Genomic DNA, 20,448 nt, shown 5'->3' with positions numbered 1-20,448 from the left:
AATACCATCTGTATTGTGCGCAACATTCGTGCGCTAAGATCAGCTCCTCGTGACTGCTTCGTGACCACCTATCGATCGTCGCGGGCAAGCCAGCGCAGAGTGTAGAACTCTTTCAAGAGGGAAAGTTTCTTATCTTTGCTGACGCATCGAGGGCAGGAGCTGGAGCAGCGACAAATCTGACTGTCTCGACGAAGAAACGTGGTGTGAGGCTCGCTATGAGATAGAAATCATCGTCTACGAGTACGCAAAAGAAAAATACACGAAAGAAAAACAACCAGCAAGATGGGTTCACTGTTTAGGAGCGAGGAAATGACCCTCTGCCAGCTCTTCTTGCAGAGCGAGGCTGCCTATGCTTGCGTCAGCGAGCTTGGCGAACTCGGTTTGGTGCAGTTTCGAGATGTAAGTAATGTTTCTTCTTATCTAATCTTTGTTGGCTTTCATGGGGATTTCATGGCTTGTGTCTGTCTCTGAGATACCTGTACTTGTTAGTCAGAAGATGTACTGAATCTGACCTTGGGCTTGCAGCCCTGACTGCTTATCTATTCTTTACCTATAGTTTGAACTTTAGTCGTACCATTATTTACCAAGTTAAATGTTTGCTTAGTGCCAATTGAAACAGAGACCTATCTCACAAGTCTGAAATGATATCTTATGTACACTGCTATACATGCTCTGTTGATCATAACCATGAGCATAGATGTCTATGGTCTCAAATCAATTTATTAATGTGGAAAATGTTAAAAATTATTCAAATTTTAGTTGAATCCAGATGTAAATGCGTTCCAAAGGAAGTTTGTTAATGAAGTGAGGCGTTGTGATGAAATGGAAAGAAAGCTGCGTTATTTAGAGAAAGAGATAAAGAAAGATGGAATTCCCATGCTAGACACCGGAGAAAATCCTGAAGCTCCTCAACCCAGGGAGATGATCGATTTAGAGGCGACCTTCGAGAAGTTGGAAAATGAGTTGAGAGAAGTCAATCAAAATGCAGAGGCATTGAAGAGAAATTTCCTTGAGCTGACAGAACTTAAACATATTCTTAGAAAAACTCAGGTTTTCTTTGACGAGGTAAAAAAACTATGATTATGTCTTTAAGTATATCTAAGTTAATGAGTGAGATTGATTGGATATTTAACAATAACAATATTTTGAACTAATCAATGCCATTTTTATTGTGAGAAGCAGCTGGTAAATTATGAGTAACAAGAGAAAAAGTATAAATTTTGTTTGAGATTCTTGGGTGAATTAAGATTAAGTGTAAAGAAATTGATGAAAGTCTGATTTACATGTCTCGCTGGCTGTAATAATTAAGAGCACAAGCTATGAGTAGCTAAATTAGGCAAATTAAGCCACGAGCATATAAGAATGATCCAGGTTCTGGCAGAAGAATTCATCTATATTTTTTTCTTAACTTTTTTATTAACGAAGCACAAGTCAAAAGTGAAATTTTTAATTGTGATGAAAGCATTCTATATAAAAATTTTTCTGCCAGTAAAAGAAGCATGACAAGCATTTAAATTAATTTTGTATCTGCACTTGCTTTGCCGCGCGAAATTGCAAGAACAACAAACTAGATTTCTCTTCTCTCTGCAGTGTTTATGAGTCATTGAGTCAAGCCAAACCTGGATGAAGAAAAATAATAAGGGAGAAACGAGCTGATAACATATAAAAGCTCACTATCTAAGGCTCAATTTCACTGAGTCAATGAAGCTGCTTTCATATGAATGAAAAAAATGTAATGACTCGTGGCACCATATGTGTGTACCTTTTTTTCTCTGTATGTCACTAATGATACTATTTAGTGATTTTTTAGGGTTTTATTGAATTTTTTTACTTCTATACCTAATGAATTAGTGTTGTCAACTAATAAGTCGCAGATACTGCGACTGACACAATTCACGCAGATCTGCCCTGTCTCCAGTCGCGTTTTTCATTTCTCTCGTCTGATTATTTTTACAAGAGGTAATGTTTCTTTTTTATGACAAATTCCAAAGTTTCATCGATTTGTTCCACTGTAGAAAGTTCCTCTCAACACAAAAAACAACTCCTGATATGTAACTGTTACTGTGTAACCAATCACCATTATTTGTAATTTTTTACACACACTGGATTCTGTAAAGAGTCGTAGACACTTGAACATCCAGCATGCTTGTAGCTTTCCCACAAAGTGTTAATTGACTCAGTTTTGCACCTCTGTTCTTTCGCTTCAATTCTTTGGATGAACATATAATTAACGACTTTTATTTAATTAATTATGTTATTGAAATTTTCTTTAATTCATCTCGCCTTGTTTGGAACTAAAAAATTATTTTTTCCACTTGTCTTGGTATTTTGTTTTATGCAACTTCTTTGCGTGTATCACTTGACAGACAAGTGCACGTTTGATGTGACATAACACATCCTTGATATAGTCGCACTACACACAGGTGACGGCTTTATGTAAGATATGCTCTTAATCCATAGGTGATGGCTTATAACGGATATTTTTGAATTACTTTGCGATTTACTTTAATTTTTTACCAGCTTGTTTACGTTATCTTATTTTAATAACATATGTATGCAAATTATAATGGCAATTTCTATTGTAACACTTTATGATTTCAGCTGTTATTTATAATTTAATTTACATTTATTGTTTGTTTGTTAATTAACAAAGCAAACTAATCAATCGCACTTTTGCATAATAACATAAAACACGCTATGATTATAAGTTTCGTATTAATAATTAATTTACATGGAAGTAATTTGCAATCGCTAAACCGACTATCTGATTTCAATGATTAATCATTCCACATATGACTTTAAATGAGCACCAATGTAGAATTATAAATGTATAAAAGTAGTGAATTAATACGTTCTTTTCCACAACATTACTTTTCCTTATTTATTCGTTGTAATTACTATTGATTACCTTCGAATAATGAACGTACTACTATACAAGTAGAAAAAGTCGCGAAATTTATAGTTACGCAACGACTTTTAATTGTCGTGCATACTTTGGTCCAGCTAGAAATAACAGTGAGCCACGCACGAATATAGAAAGTTTTTGAGACATTTACGAATTTCGAGCTTGTGCGGTTGAAAATGTATTATGCTGCAGACGTTTCATTGTATTTAAATTCTGATTGTAAGTAGTACGTTTCCTTCTAATCCAACGAAAATCCTCCCTTATCCTTTAATTTTTGTTTATCTCGTTCCAAATGCCAAGCATAAAAAAAAACAAAAAATCCAGAAACAAGTATGTTAAAGCTGGAAAAAACAGAAGTTCGAGACAGGGCAGAAGTAGAATGTGTGACTAGTGTCTGTTGGCAGGCTGAGCATGGAAGTGTCGTGTCGCAGATGGCGGACCCAAGCCGCGAGGAAGAGCAGGTGACACTGCTGGGCGAGGAGGGCCTCCGCGCCGGCGGCCAGGCTCTCAAGCTCGGGTAACTTTTCTCTCTCTCTCTCTCTCTCTTTCTCTCTCACTTACCTTATTCTTCCCATCCATCCCACCCCAGACACACACACACACGAACCTACAAATGATGTTCTTTCTTTTTTTTCATCGTCGCAGCTCGCATTCTTTTTCTTGTTTCTTTGATCGATGTGCCGTCGGCTTGTCATCGCGATCGATTAGATTACACGCCCGACTGACTTTGTTTAATGCGTCTCGAGCTAAATTGCCCTCCATACAGTTGGAATGCGAGCTGCGCGAGACTGAAAGCGAAAAAGAGCAACGCATGCCCTTGATTATTTTATAGCGAAATATGAGAAAAGCTCCGGTGATCACAGTCACTAATGCACCCGCAAAACAAAAATCGCAAAATCGCACTGTGCAGTTTGATGTTGCCTCTGTACGCGAAGCAAAGTCGCCGTCTTTTCGCGGCGTCTGCGAAGAAGATGAACAAAACCCAAATTAACGTTTGATTAACCGTCGTAGCTGTGATGTGCATTCTTTTGATTAGAAAAGTAGACGAAAGCAACACTTTTGTTCGATTGAGCTTACGACAATGTCTGTTTTGCAAACGCTGCTTATAATATATATACATGTCGTATTTATATGATCAAAGCGATTATACAAAGAAAAAAGCGAGCACGCAAAAAAAAAAAGCTCAAGGCAAGTGTCTTTGTTCTTTGGTTTACAGCACCTGTACACCATCACAGAGTCGCTCGGTGCGTCGCACTATAGGAATCCCCTCAGGCAAGCCAATTATACATCGATGAGTTTCGTTTTCCTTTTTATAATTGGTTTCGATTAATCTTTGATTGTGCTCTCACACGTGTTTTTGATAACGTAGTTAGTCGAATTAAAAAACTGCCGCGAGTCGTTCTTCTCTTGGCGTTTGTGCTTTTGCCCAGCAAAACAACGAAGAGAACGTAATCGCCCTGACGAGAGATTAAGATAACGTTTATCTGCTCTTTTCTGTTTTGTGTTGATAACCAAAAATTCATCTTAGCCGTAGTTCTTGTAACCGTTGATACAGTTGGACCCAGCATATACATTGATAGATCAATTCAAACTGTATCGAACGATCGACCGACAATGATATACGACGGCACGAATTTCAAACTCGACTCAGACTGTTAGGTCGTGTGAATAACAACATTATTATTTTATAATTAAATACTCATTATGCATTTATGATGATGGTGTGGCCATGGGTATGTATAAACAAATTACTGCGTATACACCTTCTTGTCGACACTGTGTCATTGTTGCTTGTGCTTCACGTCTGCCTATGCCTGCTGTATACTGTTCAATGTAAACTCTTTTATGTCTGTATTGTCGGAATGTTCATTACACGCAAATCTCGGACTATTACTGTGCTTTTTTTTGTCTTGATGTGCCAAGCTGCTTCACTGCTATGTTGTTGTTGTTGTTGTACGTATGTTTGGCTTGTGTGCGTGCGTGTGTTTGCTGTATTGTTCACCAGCGCCAAAAGAGAGTAAGATTGTTTTTTTTGTTTTATTATCAAACAAAAACAAGCAAACAAGAAACATACATTTTTTTCTCTCAGGAATCAGCATGGACACGATAAAGGGGGAGCCTCGCATTAACTCATTTATACTTGTAAATTTCTTTTCAGATTGCTCTCGATCCTTTAAATAGGAATTGCCATTTGCATCTGTTTTTTTTTTCTTCATTTTGTACCATTTATTGTATTTGTCTGTCACATTATCATGCATTGATATCGTGAACAATGTCCAAAACTCAGTGAACTGAGCGCCTCGAAGTAACAATTACATTGACATACCGATGCATCGACTAATTTGGCAATTCATATTTAGCATGGAACCTAAATTGCAATTGGTCCAAGACGCTCGCGTCGTTCTTGCATTGCTCTGACATTGAAAAAAAAACAACACGCTTGAAACGAGATGGCTGCGTCTCGGACCAACGGCAATGCAAAAACCAAAAGAGAAAAAAACGTCTAAAGCGACGGATGCGCACCGAGAACCAAAGACGAGCAAGGTGTCGCAGTTTGAAAAAAAGCATAAGAATCAAGTGTTTCGCGTGGCTGCGGTTATAATCCAGTGTCTTTGTCTCTGTTGTGTCTTGTCAGCAAGAGCACGCGGGCTTGAACTCCACCGAGTCCATGACACGCGCATTGATTAGCGACGATAATATCGCCCGCCAGCCAACCCTCGGCCCCGTACAACTCGGGTACGTACCTCCTCTTTCACCCAACCATCTCTCTCATTCTGTCTGTATGTCTTTTTACTCCACTCACACTCTCTTTCTTTCCTTTTCTTTGTTTTTCCATTGTATTTCTACTTCTGAAGTTGTGCAGTAATCGGTCATGCAATAAAGTCTACTGATCTAAATTTCTGATGATCGCTAAAACGTTGATTCCATTTTTGCAATCTACATTTTTGAATCGATTCATTATAAGGAAACGTCGCATTTTATATTTTTTATGATATGTAATGATAAAGTTACTGCATTTCTTCAAGACGATATTTCGCATTCAGAAAATGAAAAATATTCAATAAAATAAAATAATGCACCAAAATAGATTTTACTTCCGTGATAAGGCCTATTTATTTTGGATCTACTGACAATAAGATCTATACCGACTGATAACGAGGAGTAAAGATAGATAGTCATTGATGATTAGCCAATGATTAACACTAAGCGTTGCTTATTTTAATTGAGCATTTACCGCAAAATAATTTTGTTATTCTATTTTCTGAACGTGAAATATTCTTTTTTTTTATTGTCTACTTTTGGGTGTGATTTGATTTTTGATTATATTTATGAATTTTTTAATACAATTTTATTAATATGATGGGTAAAAAATATATCGTGGGAGTTTTTTTATTTTATTGGGCATAGGTTAATTTTTATAAGTAATAAGTAACACCGACGAAAAAGCAGATGGTTTTTAAAACAAGTAAGACTGTAAATATTGAAAATAGATAGAAGTATAGAAATCAACTGTTTTGCAAAAGGAAAAACTTGACGAACGATGGGAATCGAAATAAGTTTGAAATCCTCTACTAACCCCCTAACACTTCTTCTGAAAAAAAGAATCTACTGAAATCTTTAACCCTTGTCCTCCCCTCGAAGCACACAATTAACGTGTAGCCGTCGCAATAATATATTCGTCTCACTTTTTCGTCTCTACGCCTCAGAGGACTTTTGAAGGACGACACATCGCAATAATAATGCAAAAGAGCAGGTTTTCAATGTTCGTGTGGCTTGGACGCATTTCAACGATCATAACAATGCTGGAATACATTGTGATTTGTTCTTTTAGGAGACTCATATACATCGTATGGATTAACTTGTTGTTTCATTAATTTGACCGTTGGCACGCTCCACACGAGACTTTGCAACGGATCACTTTGAAGTTGAAAAAGTGCAATGCTTTGCCTTCCTGGAAGGACTGGTCATGTCAGGATTGACTTGTCCAACTTGGTAGGGAATAATTTTTCCCGGGGCTAAGTCTGTCTTTGAGGCCATCGTTGAGTGGAAATTTTCAAAAATGCAACTGATCTACTTCTGCCGGGAGGCCAGAGGATTGATCGCACTTCAAGACGTTCCAAGTGCTCGTTCGCGTGCCAGCGTCACCAAATGAGTTTACTATAAATATAGTCGAATTTTGCATGAACTAAATTCAGTAAGCAGTACTGTAGTCTTAATACCAGTCGATGTTCTTAGCTACATACATACGGAGTTGAATATTAACAGTTTGATACAAGTGATTTCAAGTACATTGATTATGGGAGTATGTCTCGTAAACCCTCCTCTATTAGTCACTTTATTTTCTCTTATCCTCCTTTGCAATTTTCTCGAATAAGTAGGCAAAACAAAAATTTGTTTAATTATGTGCTTCACCCATAAATATACAATTAACCCTCGATTAACACGACAAACACCTACACGTCCGCGTCAATAAATTCCCGATACGTTGTAGTCTGTAAACATTATGCCTGCTGTATTACCGTCTCGCACTCTTCTCTGCAAAAACAACTTTCCACTCTCTCTCTCTTTCTCTCTCTCTCTTTATTTTTATTAGACCACCACAAGATTGCAAACAATTGTGTTCTGTCCCCGCGCAGGATACTTTTAAATACACTCTCACACACACACACACACACACACACACATACATCAACACGCCACCAGAGTTTTGTGTTGTCAAAGAGTTTCGCTCGCCTTGTTTGCTATTGTTCGTTTACCTGCCCACGTGTTACGTCTTATTTTATTTGTTGTTATTGTTCTTTGTACCGAAATCACGTCCACGCTGAAAGTTAATACTCTCGCCAAGGTACGTAACCAAAAAAGAGAGCGAGACCATGGCTACAGAAATCATCTATGTTTGTTGTTTTTTTCTTTTCTTTCCTCGACCGCACACAAGTCGTTGTCGATACAGATTGAACGAAAAATAAAAAGAAAATAAGTCGTTTGATAATCATTAACAAGGAACGTAAGGACGTGAATATTAACCCAGCTAAAGCCCAAATCTACTTTTTTTCTTTGGAGAACTTGTACAATATAATTTAATAGCAGTAGTTAGTAAGAATGTTAACCGATATCCAACGTTACATAGCTCCCAAAGCCCCAAGTGTGTGTGCGCGCGCGAACTGCTAATCAATGGTACGACGCTGCTGTCTTGTATTTAACCCCGTGTCCATTATTGCCTTCTACGACCTAACGTAGCTTCGTCGCTGGAGTCATTCTACGCGAGCGCATTCCCGCCTTCGAGCGCATGCTGTGGAGAGCCTGCCGCGGCAATGTGTTCTTGAGGCAAGCTGAGATCGAGACTCCGCTCGAGGATCCATCCACGGTCAGTCCGAGTCTTGAAGCCGCGAGCGAGCCACGCTTTCGCTTTGAATTCACCGAGTGATCGAGTGGTTTCTTTTCTTCCGCTTGACAGGGCGACCAGGTTTACAAGTCTGTGTTCATCATCTTCTTCCAAGGCGACCAGCTGAAGACGCGAGTGAAGAAAATCTGCGAGGGATTCCGTGCCACTCTCTACCCATGTCCCGAAGCACCGGCGGATCGTCGCGAGATGGCTATGGGCGTCATGACTCGCATCGAAGATCTCAATACCGTGAGTATTCGCTTGCGTGCGTTTCAAGGCTTTCATTTTACTTGAGATTCGGTTCATCGTAGGTTCTGGGTCAAACGCAAGATCACCGGCATCGCGTGCTCGTCGCCGCGGCGAAAAACATCAAGAATTGGTTCGTCAAGGTGCGCAAGATCAAGGCTATCTATCACACGCTCAATCTGTTCAATCTCGACGTCACCCAAAAATGCTTGATCGCTGAATGCTGGGTGCCCGTGCTCGATATCGAGACCATTCAACTTGCCCTGCGTCGTGGAACTGTAAGTATCGCTTCGAGCTTAACATTTATGACAGTTTTGACATCTCGAGTTTAGTATTATTGGTACTTGGAGTGGCGAAAGTTCTACAAATTCATCGGGTAATGCGAATAACGAAAGAATTTTGCTCAATAGGAACGCAGCGGCAGCTCAGTGCCACCAATTTTGAATCGTATGGAGACATTCGAGGATCCCCCCACGTACAATCGCACGAATAAGTTCACCAAGGGCTTCCAAGCGTTGATCGACGCTTACGGTGTGGCATCTTATCGCGAAATGAATCCGGCGCCTTACACCATTATTACCTTTCCCTTCCTGTTCGCCGTAATGTTTGGTGATTTTGGCCACGGTCTTTTGATGTTCCTCTTCGGACTGTGGATGATCATTAAGGAGAAACCACTTGCTGCTCGGAAGAGCGACAACGAGATCTGGAATATCTTCTTCGGTGGCAGATATATCATCTTTCTCATGGGCGCTTTCTCCATGTATACTGGTGCGTACGCCGGATATGCTTTACCTGGATTGCGCGAAAAAAGAGGAAAAAACACAAGCAATCTTTATTTCATTCGACAGGTCTCATCTACAACGACATATTCTCAAAGTCGCTAAATATTTTTGGCTCGCATTGGACAATTCCACCGTCCAACTACTCAGGAAAAAATATGTGGCTAAATACACCGATGACTTTAGACCCTTCATGGAGTTACAAGCAGGATCCTTATCCGTTCGGTATGGATCCAATATGGCAGCTCGCCAGTAACAAGATTATCTTTCTTAACTCCTACAAGATGAAGATCTCCATTATCTTCGGCGTCATCCACATGTTATTTGGCGTAATCGTTGGCTACTTCAATCATACATACTTCAAGCGCCAACTCAACATCGTCTGTGAATTCATACCGCAAATCATTTTCCTTCTTTTCCTCTTCTTTTACATGACCCTCCTCATGTTTATCAAATGGATCAAGTATGGACCTTATCACCCAATATACAATACCGGTGAGTAAAGCACAGTATTTACGTATGTGCACGTTTGGCAATTTTTCTAAGTTTTACCATTTTGCCTTTCAGATCCAAAGACAAGTCCATATTGCGCGCCATCGGTACTTCTGTCCTTCATCAACATGGTATTGTTCAAACCGGCCGTGGAACGCAAGTACGATGCAACAGGTTACTGCGATTCAGGCATGTACGGTGGCGAGTCAGGCTTCGAGAAATTCCTCGTAATCCTTGCCGTACTCTGCATCCCATGGATGCTTTTGGCGAAACCTATCATGATAATGCAGGAACGAAAGAAAAAACACGTACAGGTAGGTCCACTTCCGTATTTTTCTTTCTCAACGCTCTTTTTTACACTTTTTCCACTCAACATATTTATCTCTTTTATCGTTGTTCAATGTTGGACGTTTATTGTCGATTCTTAACTGTCTATCTCTCTGTCTGGCCCGTCTTGCCTTCGAGCAGAATGTATGTATATCAATGACAGAAATAAATTCTTTTATGTGTATAAGTAGAATAGTTCGGCTTACTGTGTGACTCAATAAAATAAATATAAATTTTGCTGATCCTTTCCTATCGTTCATTTCAGCTGAATACTCACGGCACAGAAAATGGCGACATAGATGGTGCTGTTCAAGCGGCTGGTCAAGCCAGAGGTGGCCATGATAAAGAAGAAGAGATGAGTGAAATATTTATTCATCAGGGTATTCACACCATCGAATACGTCCTTGGTAGTGTCTCGCATACTGCATCTTATCTTCGTTTGTGGGCGTTATCTCTTGCCCATGCACGTGAGTTTTGTTGAATTTTTTATTTTATATATAATATTTTATTTTCGCTTTGCTGACTTTGAGTTATTATCAATTGCAGAATTGTCTGAGGTATTGTGGAGTATGGTTATGAAGAATGGATTGGTTGCCCCAGGCTGGATCGGAGGTATTGCCTTATGGGCCATATTTGCCATGTGGGCTGTCCTTACCATCGGAATTCTTGTACTTATGGAGGGACTTTCAGCTTTCCTTCATACTCTTAGGCTTCATTGGTAATTACAACTTAATTATGTTCTCTTTAATTTTCTATAACGTATTAAAACACATGTAAATTTTGTGATATAGGGTCGAGTTTCAGAGCAAATTCTACCTTGGACAAGGCTACAGTTTCACTCCATTCTCCTTCGAGATACTCTTGGATGTTGCTCAAAGCACTAATGAACAAGTCGATTAAGAAGCTCGAGAAAAGCGCGTTCGCTATTTTCAAGTTTCAATCTCGAATTATATACATCAAGAATGGGTTTTGATTGACGTCTAACTTATGAAATGTACTTCTCTCTCTCTACTAAAATTAGTGTTGATTGTATTCTTGAGGAATGGAAAAACGATATAAATGATATATTTTCTTGTTAATTTAAGTGCTTTGCCAATTGTATTTTCGTTTCTAATACTATAAAAGTAATGGCATTGAGATTTTTCTTTTCGTGTATATATCTCATCAAAAGTTTTTTTTCTGTTCCGACCAGTAACATTGCGTTTTACTGAATGCTTTAATAGATATATTTATTATATCGTTATCTGTTGCAATGAAATATTTGTACTTTATGTAACATTTTGAAATTCCTGGATTGAATATTGCCTCGCTCATGTACATGAAATACTGAATAGCTTTCTGTTATTTCATGTTATAATATCCATGATTAATAGCAGCGTGTGAAATGTTCAGACTTAGTCAAGTCAAACATTAATTGTATATTTGAATCTCATAATGTTTTGAAATGCGCACAAAGCAATTTTAAGTTATTTCGTCTTTTTTTAATTCATTCGTCTAAAATGGTAAGAGGAATAATGATATTGCAAAAATGATAATAAATATAGCATCAATAAAAACTATTTTATTTTTGTCATCCTTTCTATCTACAATTAAGGTTTTTAACTTTAATGAACCATATGCGTTTATAAAATATGATATTAGATGAGTTTTCACTGCGTACATTTTACTAACCGTCCATTTTTAAGAAGTTAGACAAATTTACGTACGGGTTGAGAATCTTTTTGTATATAATTATTGTTGTAACAGATTAAATGAAAAATTTTGTATCTGTTTAGAACTATTATACGTGTCTGACTTCTTATTCAGCTAACTATTAAAAATTCTGTGCATGTTAAAAACAGTCTTAAGATCCAATACTCAAAATTCTTCCTTTTCAAATAATTTTTTCATTGAATTAATTGAACTAATTTCTTTTTTTATATAAAATTTATTTCTACTTTTCTCATACCACTAATGTACAAATTGAGGACCAATTCTTAAAAAACTGTCATGCAAAACGTCTAGCACAAAGCCATCTACGAAATCAACGTAAAGAAGATGAGAACTAGCGCGAACGTTTTTTTTTCAGCCAAAAACTGGTGTCGAAGATATAAATATTGTTTCCGTGTGTCGTAACATTTCAATAGAATTTCTATTTTCCGGGACACTATTAGAAGTGAATATTTCATGACCTTTTATTCTACTTTTTATTTCCTTACCAGGATAGTAACACCAATTGCAATCAAATCTGTTATGCTAAATTGTGCAAAATCCTGCATTAACGTGCGAACGATTGAATCAACATAACATATGGGATATAGTTTAACATTTTTTTAAATACTAATAATATAATAATTTTTAAATACTTTAAATGTAATAGTTCAGTTATTTATATGGTATTTCTTTCTTTTGTACATTAAGAATCACAAAGAAATTTCCTATTATATTATATTAAATTTCCTATTATAGAAAGATTATTACTATATTTATTTCGTATAGAATACTATATGATCATTAAGATATTACTGTGGCAGATAAACATTGCATGTAGCACGAATAGCATGATATTTTATGCTATTCTTAGATAGTAACAGCTTATCAAGATGATAATGTCTATTGTGAAGAACGGCCGAGTTCAGAAAACTATTTTCGATACTCCATGCACAAAGTGCGTTTTTCCCGCACGCTCGGCAGAAAACGTGCGTTGAAAATCGCACTTTCTACTTTCCATTCGCTTTGCTCAGGCGTAAACCCCACACGAGACAAGTATCTACTTCCCCGTACTTGTATCGTAACGTACTATTAATTGGTCTAATGTTGGCCAATTTTCTTGGCAAGTTTTGCAGTTACAAATGAATTGGAATAATACTAATTATTTCATAAAATACTTTCTTGTGAAGCTGTCATGAAGATACTTGACTTATAAATACCTGAAAACGGTAATTTATATAACAAAATATTATAATGCAAATCAACACTCGGTATTCCTCAAAAATTAACAATAATTCCTCAAAATTAAAAAAGATATATCGTGCAGTGTTCAATACATCTAATGTTGAATAAATACTCTATCAAATTGTTCGTACATGATCAATACTTTTTGAGGAGCGTAATTCCAATATATGTGCATTCAGTTCCTTAAATATGTTACATATAGAGCAGCATTCTTGTTGTGATATTCATGTGTCAATGAGTATACGTTTTTTACGATACAAATGTATAAATTAAATAGAGTGCTATAAATAAGAAAAATTAAAAAAATAACCTGATAGCGTAAGCTCGTATCAATTGTACTTATCAATTTCATTTTCGCCGCTGCTCTGGACTCTCGTCATTCTCGTCTGCGATTAGGTTTCGTATTGTTTGTAAAGGCACCAATAGGTGGCAAGAAACGCAGCTGAATGCAGTCAGCATAATTAGGTTATGTTTTTTATTGTGTAGGTTTGTTTTTATACTCTATAATATACTCTATAATTTACGAGTCTTAACTTATTTTTCTGCGAATTACCGATTTCAATGAGGCTTTGTCTAGACAAAGAATAAATTACCATTGACAAAAAATGTTATACTACACATGCGAGATTACTTTTGTACAATATTTGCTAAAAACGGGTATGATCTTAATCATTATTAATATTTATATATCACAACTTCTTATCAAAAGTGCTTTGAATTTCCAGAAATCAATTGTTGTTTTACTGGATTTTAAAATGAATATGAATTTGAAAGATAAGAAGGATTTTCGAGTTCCTTATGGCTCGTCAACTATTCAACACACCTTTTTATTAAATGAAAAAGATGATAAATTGACCGAGGCAGAACGCCAAGCACTGAAGCAATATCATGACCAGTTTTTTAAAGAGTATTGTATCAGTGATCTAACTGGTTATAAAACTAATCAAGTAGCTCTTCGATGGCGTACTAAAAAAGAAGTTATCACAGGAAAAGGTGAAAGAATTTGTGGCGATAAGAATTGTAGTAATATAGAAACTTTGAAAACATGGGAAGTTAATTTCAAATATTTTGAAAATGGAAATTATCTCAATACATTAGTTAAACTGAGACTATGTAGTGATTGTTCTGTCAAACTAAATTATAGGACTAAGAAAAGGTGTTTGGAAGATAGCAAATCAATCAAAAAAGAAATTCCTTCACCTGAATTTGAATCGGCGGTAAATGAAAGTATCAGTGATTATAGCCCAAAAGAGAATGAGAATACATATGTTTTGTTTGAAAATATATTAAATGTTCCAAATACAAGTTTACATGATAAGATTAGCGCATATTTGTCTGACCTGTTTTAAACTTTAGAATTTTATGAAATACAGATTTAAAGTGAAAACAAAATAAAAAGTCTTATTTCCAAATCTCAAAATAATCTCTGGTTTTTAGAGATCTATTTGAATGTATTTTAGATTTTATATACAATAATTTATTTAAATGAGGCATGATATAATAATCAACAACTTATTTTATTATTTACAAAAAATATTTAAAATATACTATATTTCTAAGACTTGAAATTGAGTATAACATGCTTATAAAGAGAAGTCTTAAAAGAATTTTTTGTATATTGTAACCATTTTTCTTTCATAGAAATCAAAATATGTATTCATTCATTCATACTATTTTCTTTATTTAAACTCTAAGGAACAATCAATTTAAAATTTTAGATTAAGTTAAAATGAACCTATGTATTCAAAAAATGAATAATACTTTACTACAGATGCAGTTAACGTAAAATGATACTTTAATTATGTTTTATGTTTTACTACAGAGAATAATACTCAGCGGTCAAGTCGAAGGCTATTTATTCAAAGTCAAAGTTCTCGTACTAATGCTGAGTTTTAAAGCAAACATCCTAAATATACTTTTTTATTGTTTTTTACCTTTTTATTTAAAATGATTTTCTTAATAAAAAAAATTACTATTAAAAATTGTATTTAATTATCAAATCGGTAATTAATTATCATTGACCTGCGCAAAATAGAACATTAATGTTCAATATTATCACGTTCTTCCCCGAAACATCCAAATCGAATTGCAAGTTCGATAAGAACAAACCGCTTTTAAACTTTTAAAAGCTAAGTGACAATATTAGTATGAGTCGATTTAAAAGTAGATCGCGTTCAATTCTACCTTGTAGATTTGAAAAAATGTTCTGAATATCAGCTATAGGTCTATAAGCATATTCGATAAGTTTATTTAAAGACGTGAGTTTGAAGTTTGGAACGTACACGGAAAACGAAAAAAGTGAAATTTAAAAATGAAACATTTTATATGATTTATTAGTCTCAGCATACGTAAAAAAGGCAAACATTATATAATTATTATGTCTAAAACTAATTTTAACCATCTAAAACCACCCTTACTGCATTAACAATCTGTAAGTACATCCACACTTTGAGAATCTGAGTTCTGAAATGTTATTAGGAAAATATTGAAGCGTGAGCGGTGATTTTTCTTGAAGCTAACATTGCTATAGATCGGTATAGAGCAAATTTTGCCACAAAACTAAATTAGTATACCTTCGCACCAGACGAGTATTCGCGAAAAAGTATAAAGTAAGAACCTGGCGAGGCCGCGCCCGAAACTGAAAACTTAAAACTGTTGAAAATGGGGCCAAAACTCGACGACGCGCGCTATTCTACAATCCAGGTGTAATTGGCCCTTTAAATTTTCTCTCTCTATTTCTCTCTTTTGCGCTCCTTGCGCTCGCCGTCCTTATACCGCAACCGACGGCCCACCAATTAGCTCGCTCGCCGCACCTCGCAGAGAACACAGATATATATATATATATATGCACACGCTCTTAACCTGAAACGACGAATTTTGAACACTCTGTCTTCTCTGTTAGCTGCTATTTTTAAAAATTCGTCATCTTGGTTGCTTATTTAGACTTTTATTTTCGGCATGAACTTTCGTTTAAGATGTTTTTTTTCTTATTTCAGTAGTTTTTTTACACTTGCTATAGTTATTACTTCTGTTTTTTCTCATCAATTTTTCCTCGACATTTTCACAAACTTTAGATCTAGATGAATAATCATTCAGTTCATTTATTCCGCTTTTTTTCGATTATTTAACTTTTCTTGTATCGTTTCATTTGATTTTTGTATTTTATTGTGAGTGGTTGATACTTTGAAATGAACTTTTTTTCTTTCTTTTTTATATTTACTTTCACATCTAACGACGATTATCTGTACATAGATTCGGGTTCGAAATATCTTTAGGGTACTTGAAGGGCCGGGATTGAATAACCACTTCGACGCTCGACCCGAGCCGATTAGTCCCTGAATCTATGCAATCGTCGCTAAGCGCGGAATGAACTCTTCCAATTAAAAAAACATTAATAAAATGTTCGGAAAGTATAAAACAGTCAGCGAGGAAATTGTTCATAATGATTTAAAGTATCCACTTGTCAAGTTTCGAGAATTTTTATCGTGTACTTTTAGCACAATGGAGAATTTAGTGTCATATTTACTTGGATTAGTCTGGGGGGGGATGCTGCTGTATGTAATAATATATTCAACCCTAAAAAATATTATTTTAATGCAAAGAATATATTATCCCTACGTATTATGAGTTGCTGAATATGAATGTGTCCGGCGTTTGTCCATAAAAATTGTACGTTTGGTTCAAATCGCAATTGTTTAAACCAATTATCGATAAATTAATTTTTGTAACAAGAAAATTTTTATTCTATAAAGCCTAGTATCTTTTAAGACGAAACGTCTCCAGTAACTTTTTCATAAAGTCCACATTTCAAAAAGTTATAAATTTTTAAAGATCAAAAATTTGACATTTTACACCAACTTTGACTTATTCACTTTCGGTCTGTTTAATTTGAAAAATATCGTTCTCCCAACTAACTTATAACGATAAAGTTGTTCATTACCCTTCAAAGTATATGCCTGTAAAATATAACTTATAACTATCTGCATGCTATATTTTCGGAAAAAATGAGAGATTTAATTTCCAGCTCTACCAGAAAACGATTTCCATTTTTATTTACAAAAAAAATTATAAAAAATTATTTGTAATCGTAATAGCGTTCACGTGATCGATCATTATGACCATCTATATTTTTCTTTCCTTTCTTCAGTTTTTTTTTTCTTTTGTACGGTTTGAATATTTTGCTTATTACTCTTCACGTTTTTTTTCGTTACTTATGTAATTTTTTTTCCCCTCGGTTTGAATCTTTTGCTTATTGCTTTGCACCTTTACGGAAATGTTACTAGAGACATTTTCACTTTACAAGAAGCTAGGCTTTGTTGAAAACAATTTTTTAGCTTAAAAAATAAATTTATCGATAATTTGTTTAAACAATTACGATTTGAACCGAACGTACTATTTTTACGGACAAACGACGGACATATTCATATTCAGCAACTCAAAATACGTAGGGATATTATATTCTTCGCATGAAAATAATATCTTTTAGGCCTGAATATATTATTACATACAGCAGCATTGCCCACCCTCGGATTAATCCAAGTAAATGCGATACTAAATTATCCATTATGCTAAAAGTACACGATGATAATTCTCGAAACTTGACAAGTGGATACTTTAAATCATTATGAACAACTTCCTTGCTGACTGTTTTGCACTTTCCGAACATTTTGTTAATGTTTTCTTAATCGAAAGAGTTCGTTCCGCGCACAGTAGCGATTGCATAGTTTCAGGGGCTAGTCGGCTCGGGCCTTATTCAATCCGGCCCTTCAATTGTGGTTGATGAAACAACAATCGATATCGAAGTTTTTAAGTTTCTTGTGCGGCACACCGCGTTAACTATGTTGATTCACTACGGTTATTTCAACAAATACGTATCATTTTTTCGGGTACTGTAATATTACTTTTTTTCAATACTGTTATATCAATCACCGAATATACATTGCAATAGCCCGAATCTCTTTTTTTAAGCTATTCTTTTTCAGAGCTAATAAATAAAACGTTTTCCAAATTACGCAATTATTTGAAGTCTACGTATCCCTTAAAAAATCCTTAAAATGAAACAATTGAAGTTACCGTTAAATAATAAATATTAATAATAAATAATAAATATGTCACTAGCAAAATTATTTCGAGTATTTATCAAAAAATATTGATGTAAAAAATAGAAGTACGTAAACTACATATGCTAACTTTATGTGTTAATAAGGCCACGACCGTTGCTAATTTTGTGATGGTGGTATTTGGCTTTTTACGAGGCAAATTATCTATCGTATTAACAAAAAAAGTAATACTTTTCATTTAATTTGACAATATTGAAACATAGGCTATACAACTGAATGCTATAACTCAATCTAATGAAAATTTGACAAATATTAATAATTGAAGTAAGAAATGTGAACGGAACGAAAAGTAATTGACGATAGCACAAAAGCTTCATTTTAAAAAAAGAACGAATCTCCAATAGTATCATACTTTTTGAAGTCGAATTTCGTTCAATTGATCACAGAACAGACTTAGTTGACGAATAGGGCCGAGGCATCCTCCAGATAGGAAAGGGTCATCGACCTAGGGAATGCTAAATAAAGATTTTAAAACATTAATAGAAACTGAATTAATTAAATAAAATTGAATAAACAAGAGAATGGACTTTTTCTTTTTTACTTAGTGAAGAAAAAGATGTTTCTGGAATAACATTTTTTTCATCGGGTGAAGAAGAATAGGTCCCTTTCCAGTTTTAATGAATTAATTCACTTTTTATTAATGTTTCAAGATATGCAATCAATTTTCAGGCTGATAGGATAGATAGTTTTTCAACAATCGTTCATCCCATTTGAAAAGACCGATAGCCGCATGAAAATGAACATATTTAAAAAATTAACTGTTTCATAGCTTGGTTGTATAAAATGATATTAGGTAGAAATCTTACCCCCAAAATCATTTTTTTATTATACCACAACATGTAATGAATATTTTTTAATAAAACAAAGTGGAGAATATTTACTGTAAGAAGTCTAAGATATTAGACGTATTTATGACCCAGAAGGTTTCAATCCTTATTTTATATTTTTTTAAACTAGATTTTTATTCTTTTCTTTCCTTGAAAACCAAGTTATGAATTTGAAAAAATTTAGAAGAGTATTTCTGATTACTATATCGAATATTTAAGTTAACGTTTTTCAAGATTGTTTAAATAGCCATCCTCGAGCACCGCATTAATCACCCTTATTTTCTTTAAAATACTTATAGCTATTCAATGAATTAATGAATTATAATGTTTTTAAGAATATATTAGAAACTTCTATAAATAGTTATCATCTCTGTTACAATCATTTGTATAATAATAATTATTATTTCTAATTATCACAGGACCACAGAAACTTGCTCAATTTACTCGGACTTCCGCGAGTATATTGTATGTTTGACAAATTGCTCCAACACGTCAGGATTCCATCATTATTATTGTTTTATATAAAAGTGATTCGAAAGAGCTCTCCAACCATGAAGGAACAAAATATCATTATTATAGTTACATTTTCAAAAATAACGATAACATGACAAATTATAAATATTTAAGTTTTAATTAAATTATTACAATTTATATAAATTAAAATATTAATATATTTTAATGGTAAATTAACGCTAAAAGTGATATTTACAAATTTTATCTTGTTTATGGGTTGTTGAAGAAATCTATCTCATTGATACTCTAGTATCTCGAGCAGATAGACTAATCATATCTAATGATGATGCACTCTTGATGTGATCACCGACGGGTGCAGTCAAGCAGGATATCCTAGCTAAGAGAGGGCGCCCGGACGATGAGAGCAGAAAACAGCTGGGAAAGTAAGGTGGGAGGAAGAGGGGGTGAGGAGAGAGCAGGGTCTTCTGACCCTGTCAGATGGTTTGCTAACTAGGAGGCCAGGTAGTTGATAGATGGGTTGGCGTATAATGAGGTAGAGGCGCGAAGGTTATTCGAGTAGGTGGCCGCAGCGTCGCGGATAGAGGGGAGACCAGTTTCCCTCAGAATTTAGGCGTTTCTGATGAACCAGGGAAACTGCAGAGAGCTACGGAGGATTCTTATGTAAGTGCTATTGAGTTTATCAAGATGGGCTACTGTACCCCAGACAGGAATAGCGTAAGTGCTGATACTGCGGATGATGGCGTTGAAGGCACGTAGTTTGGTGCGCTGGGAGATAGTCTTATAGGAGCATGGAGGTTTGTTTGCCGAGATTGCGGTTGCCTGCAATGAATTCGGAAACTCGGAGGAGTTGGTGGCAGGTGCCATGGTGGTGGCGAAAGCCACGTTGGAAGTCAGGAAGGATGTCTTTGTTGGAAACAAATTTGTTGAGACGAGTGAGGATGATGCACTCCATGACCTTGCT

General features: G+C 35.4%; 1 protein-coding gene across 4 annotated transcripts; it reads left to right on the top strand.

Moving 5' to 3' along the window:
• The first annotated feature begins 64 nt into the window (after positions 1-64).
• LOC131666650 (V-type proton ATPase 116 kDa subunit a 1) lies at positions 65-11,700 on the top strand. 4 transcript variants are annotated; one of them, XM_058939489.1, is made up of 12 exons: positions 65-399; positions 760-1,065; positions 5,541-5,641; positions 8,144-8,270; positions 8,361-8,537; positions 8,600-8,812; positions 8,945-9,302; positions 9,383-9,808; positions 9,881-10,119; positions 10,398-10,599; positions 10,679-10,850; positions 10,924-11,700. In XM_058939489.1, exons 1-12 carry the CDS (start codon positions 283-285, stop codon positions 11,030-11,032), a joined length of 2,547 nt encoding a protein of 848 aa, XP_058795472.1. In that variant the 5' UTR covers positions 65-282; the 3' UTR covers positions 11,033-11,700. The 4 variants fall into 4 exon arrangements, with proteins under 4 accessions (XP_058795472.1, XP_058795475.1, XP_058795471.1 ...); XM_058939492.1 differs by lacking the exon at positions 5,541-5,641 and adding an exon at positions 4,122-4,177; XM_058939488.1 differs by lacking the exon at positions 5,541-5,641 and adding an exon at positions 3,310-3,422.
• The last annotated feature ends 8,748 nt before the right edge of the window (positions 11,701-20,448 follow it).

Source organism: Phymastichus coffea, unplaced genomic scaffold (assembly GCF_024137745.1).
Source record: "Phymastichus coffea isolate CEN01 unplaced genomic scaffold, Cenicafe_Pcof_1.1 PCOF00059, whole genome shotgun sequence".
Classification (NCBI taxonomy): domain Eukaryota; kingdom Metazoa; phylum Arthropoda; class Insecta; order Hymenoptera; family Eulophidae; genus Phymastichus; species Phymastichus coffea.
This window is presented reverse-complemented; position numbering and strand designations above follow the sequence as displayed.

Excerpts from the sequence above, each read along its gene's own strand:
- LOC131666650 (XM_058939488.1), top strand. The coding sequence starts at position 283 with ATGGGTTCACTGTTTAGGAGCGAGGAAATGACCCTCTGCCAGCTCTTC. Across the intron at positions 3,423-8,143 it reads GGCCAGGCTCTCAAGCTCGG|CTTCGTCGCTGGAGTCATTC; the intron begins GTAACTTTTCTC and ends GACCTAACGTAG. Across the intron at positions 8,813-8,944 it reads TTGCCCTGCGTCGTGGAACT|GAACGCAGCGGCAGCTCAGT; the intron begins GTAAGTATCGCT and ends TTTGCTCAATAG.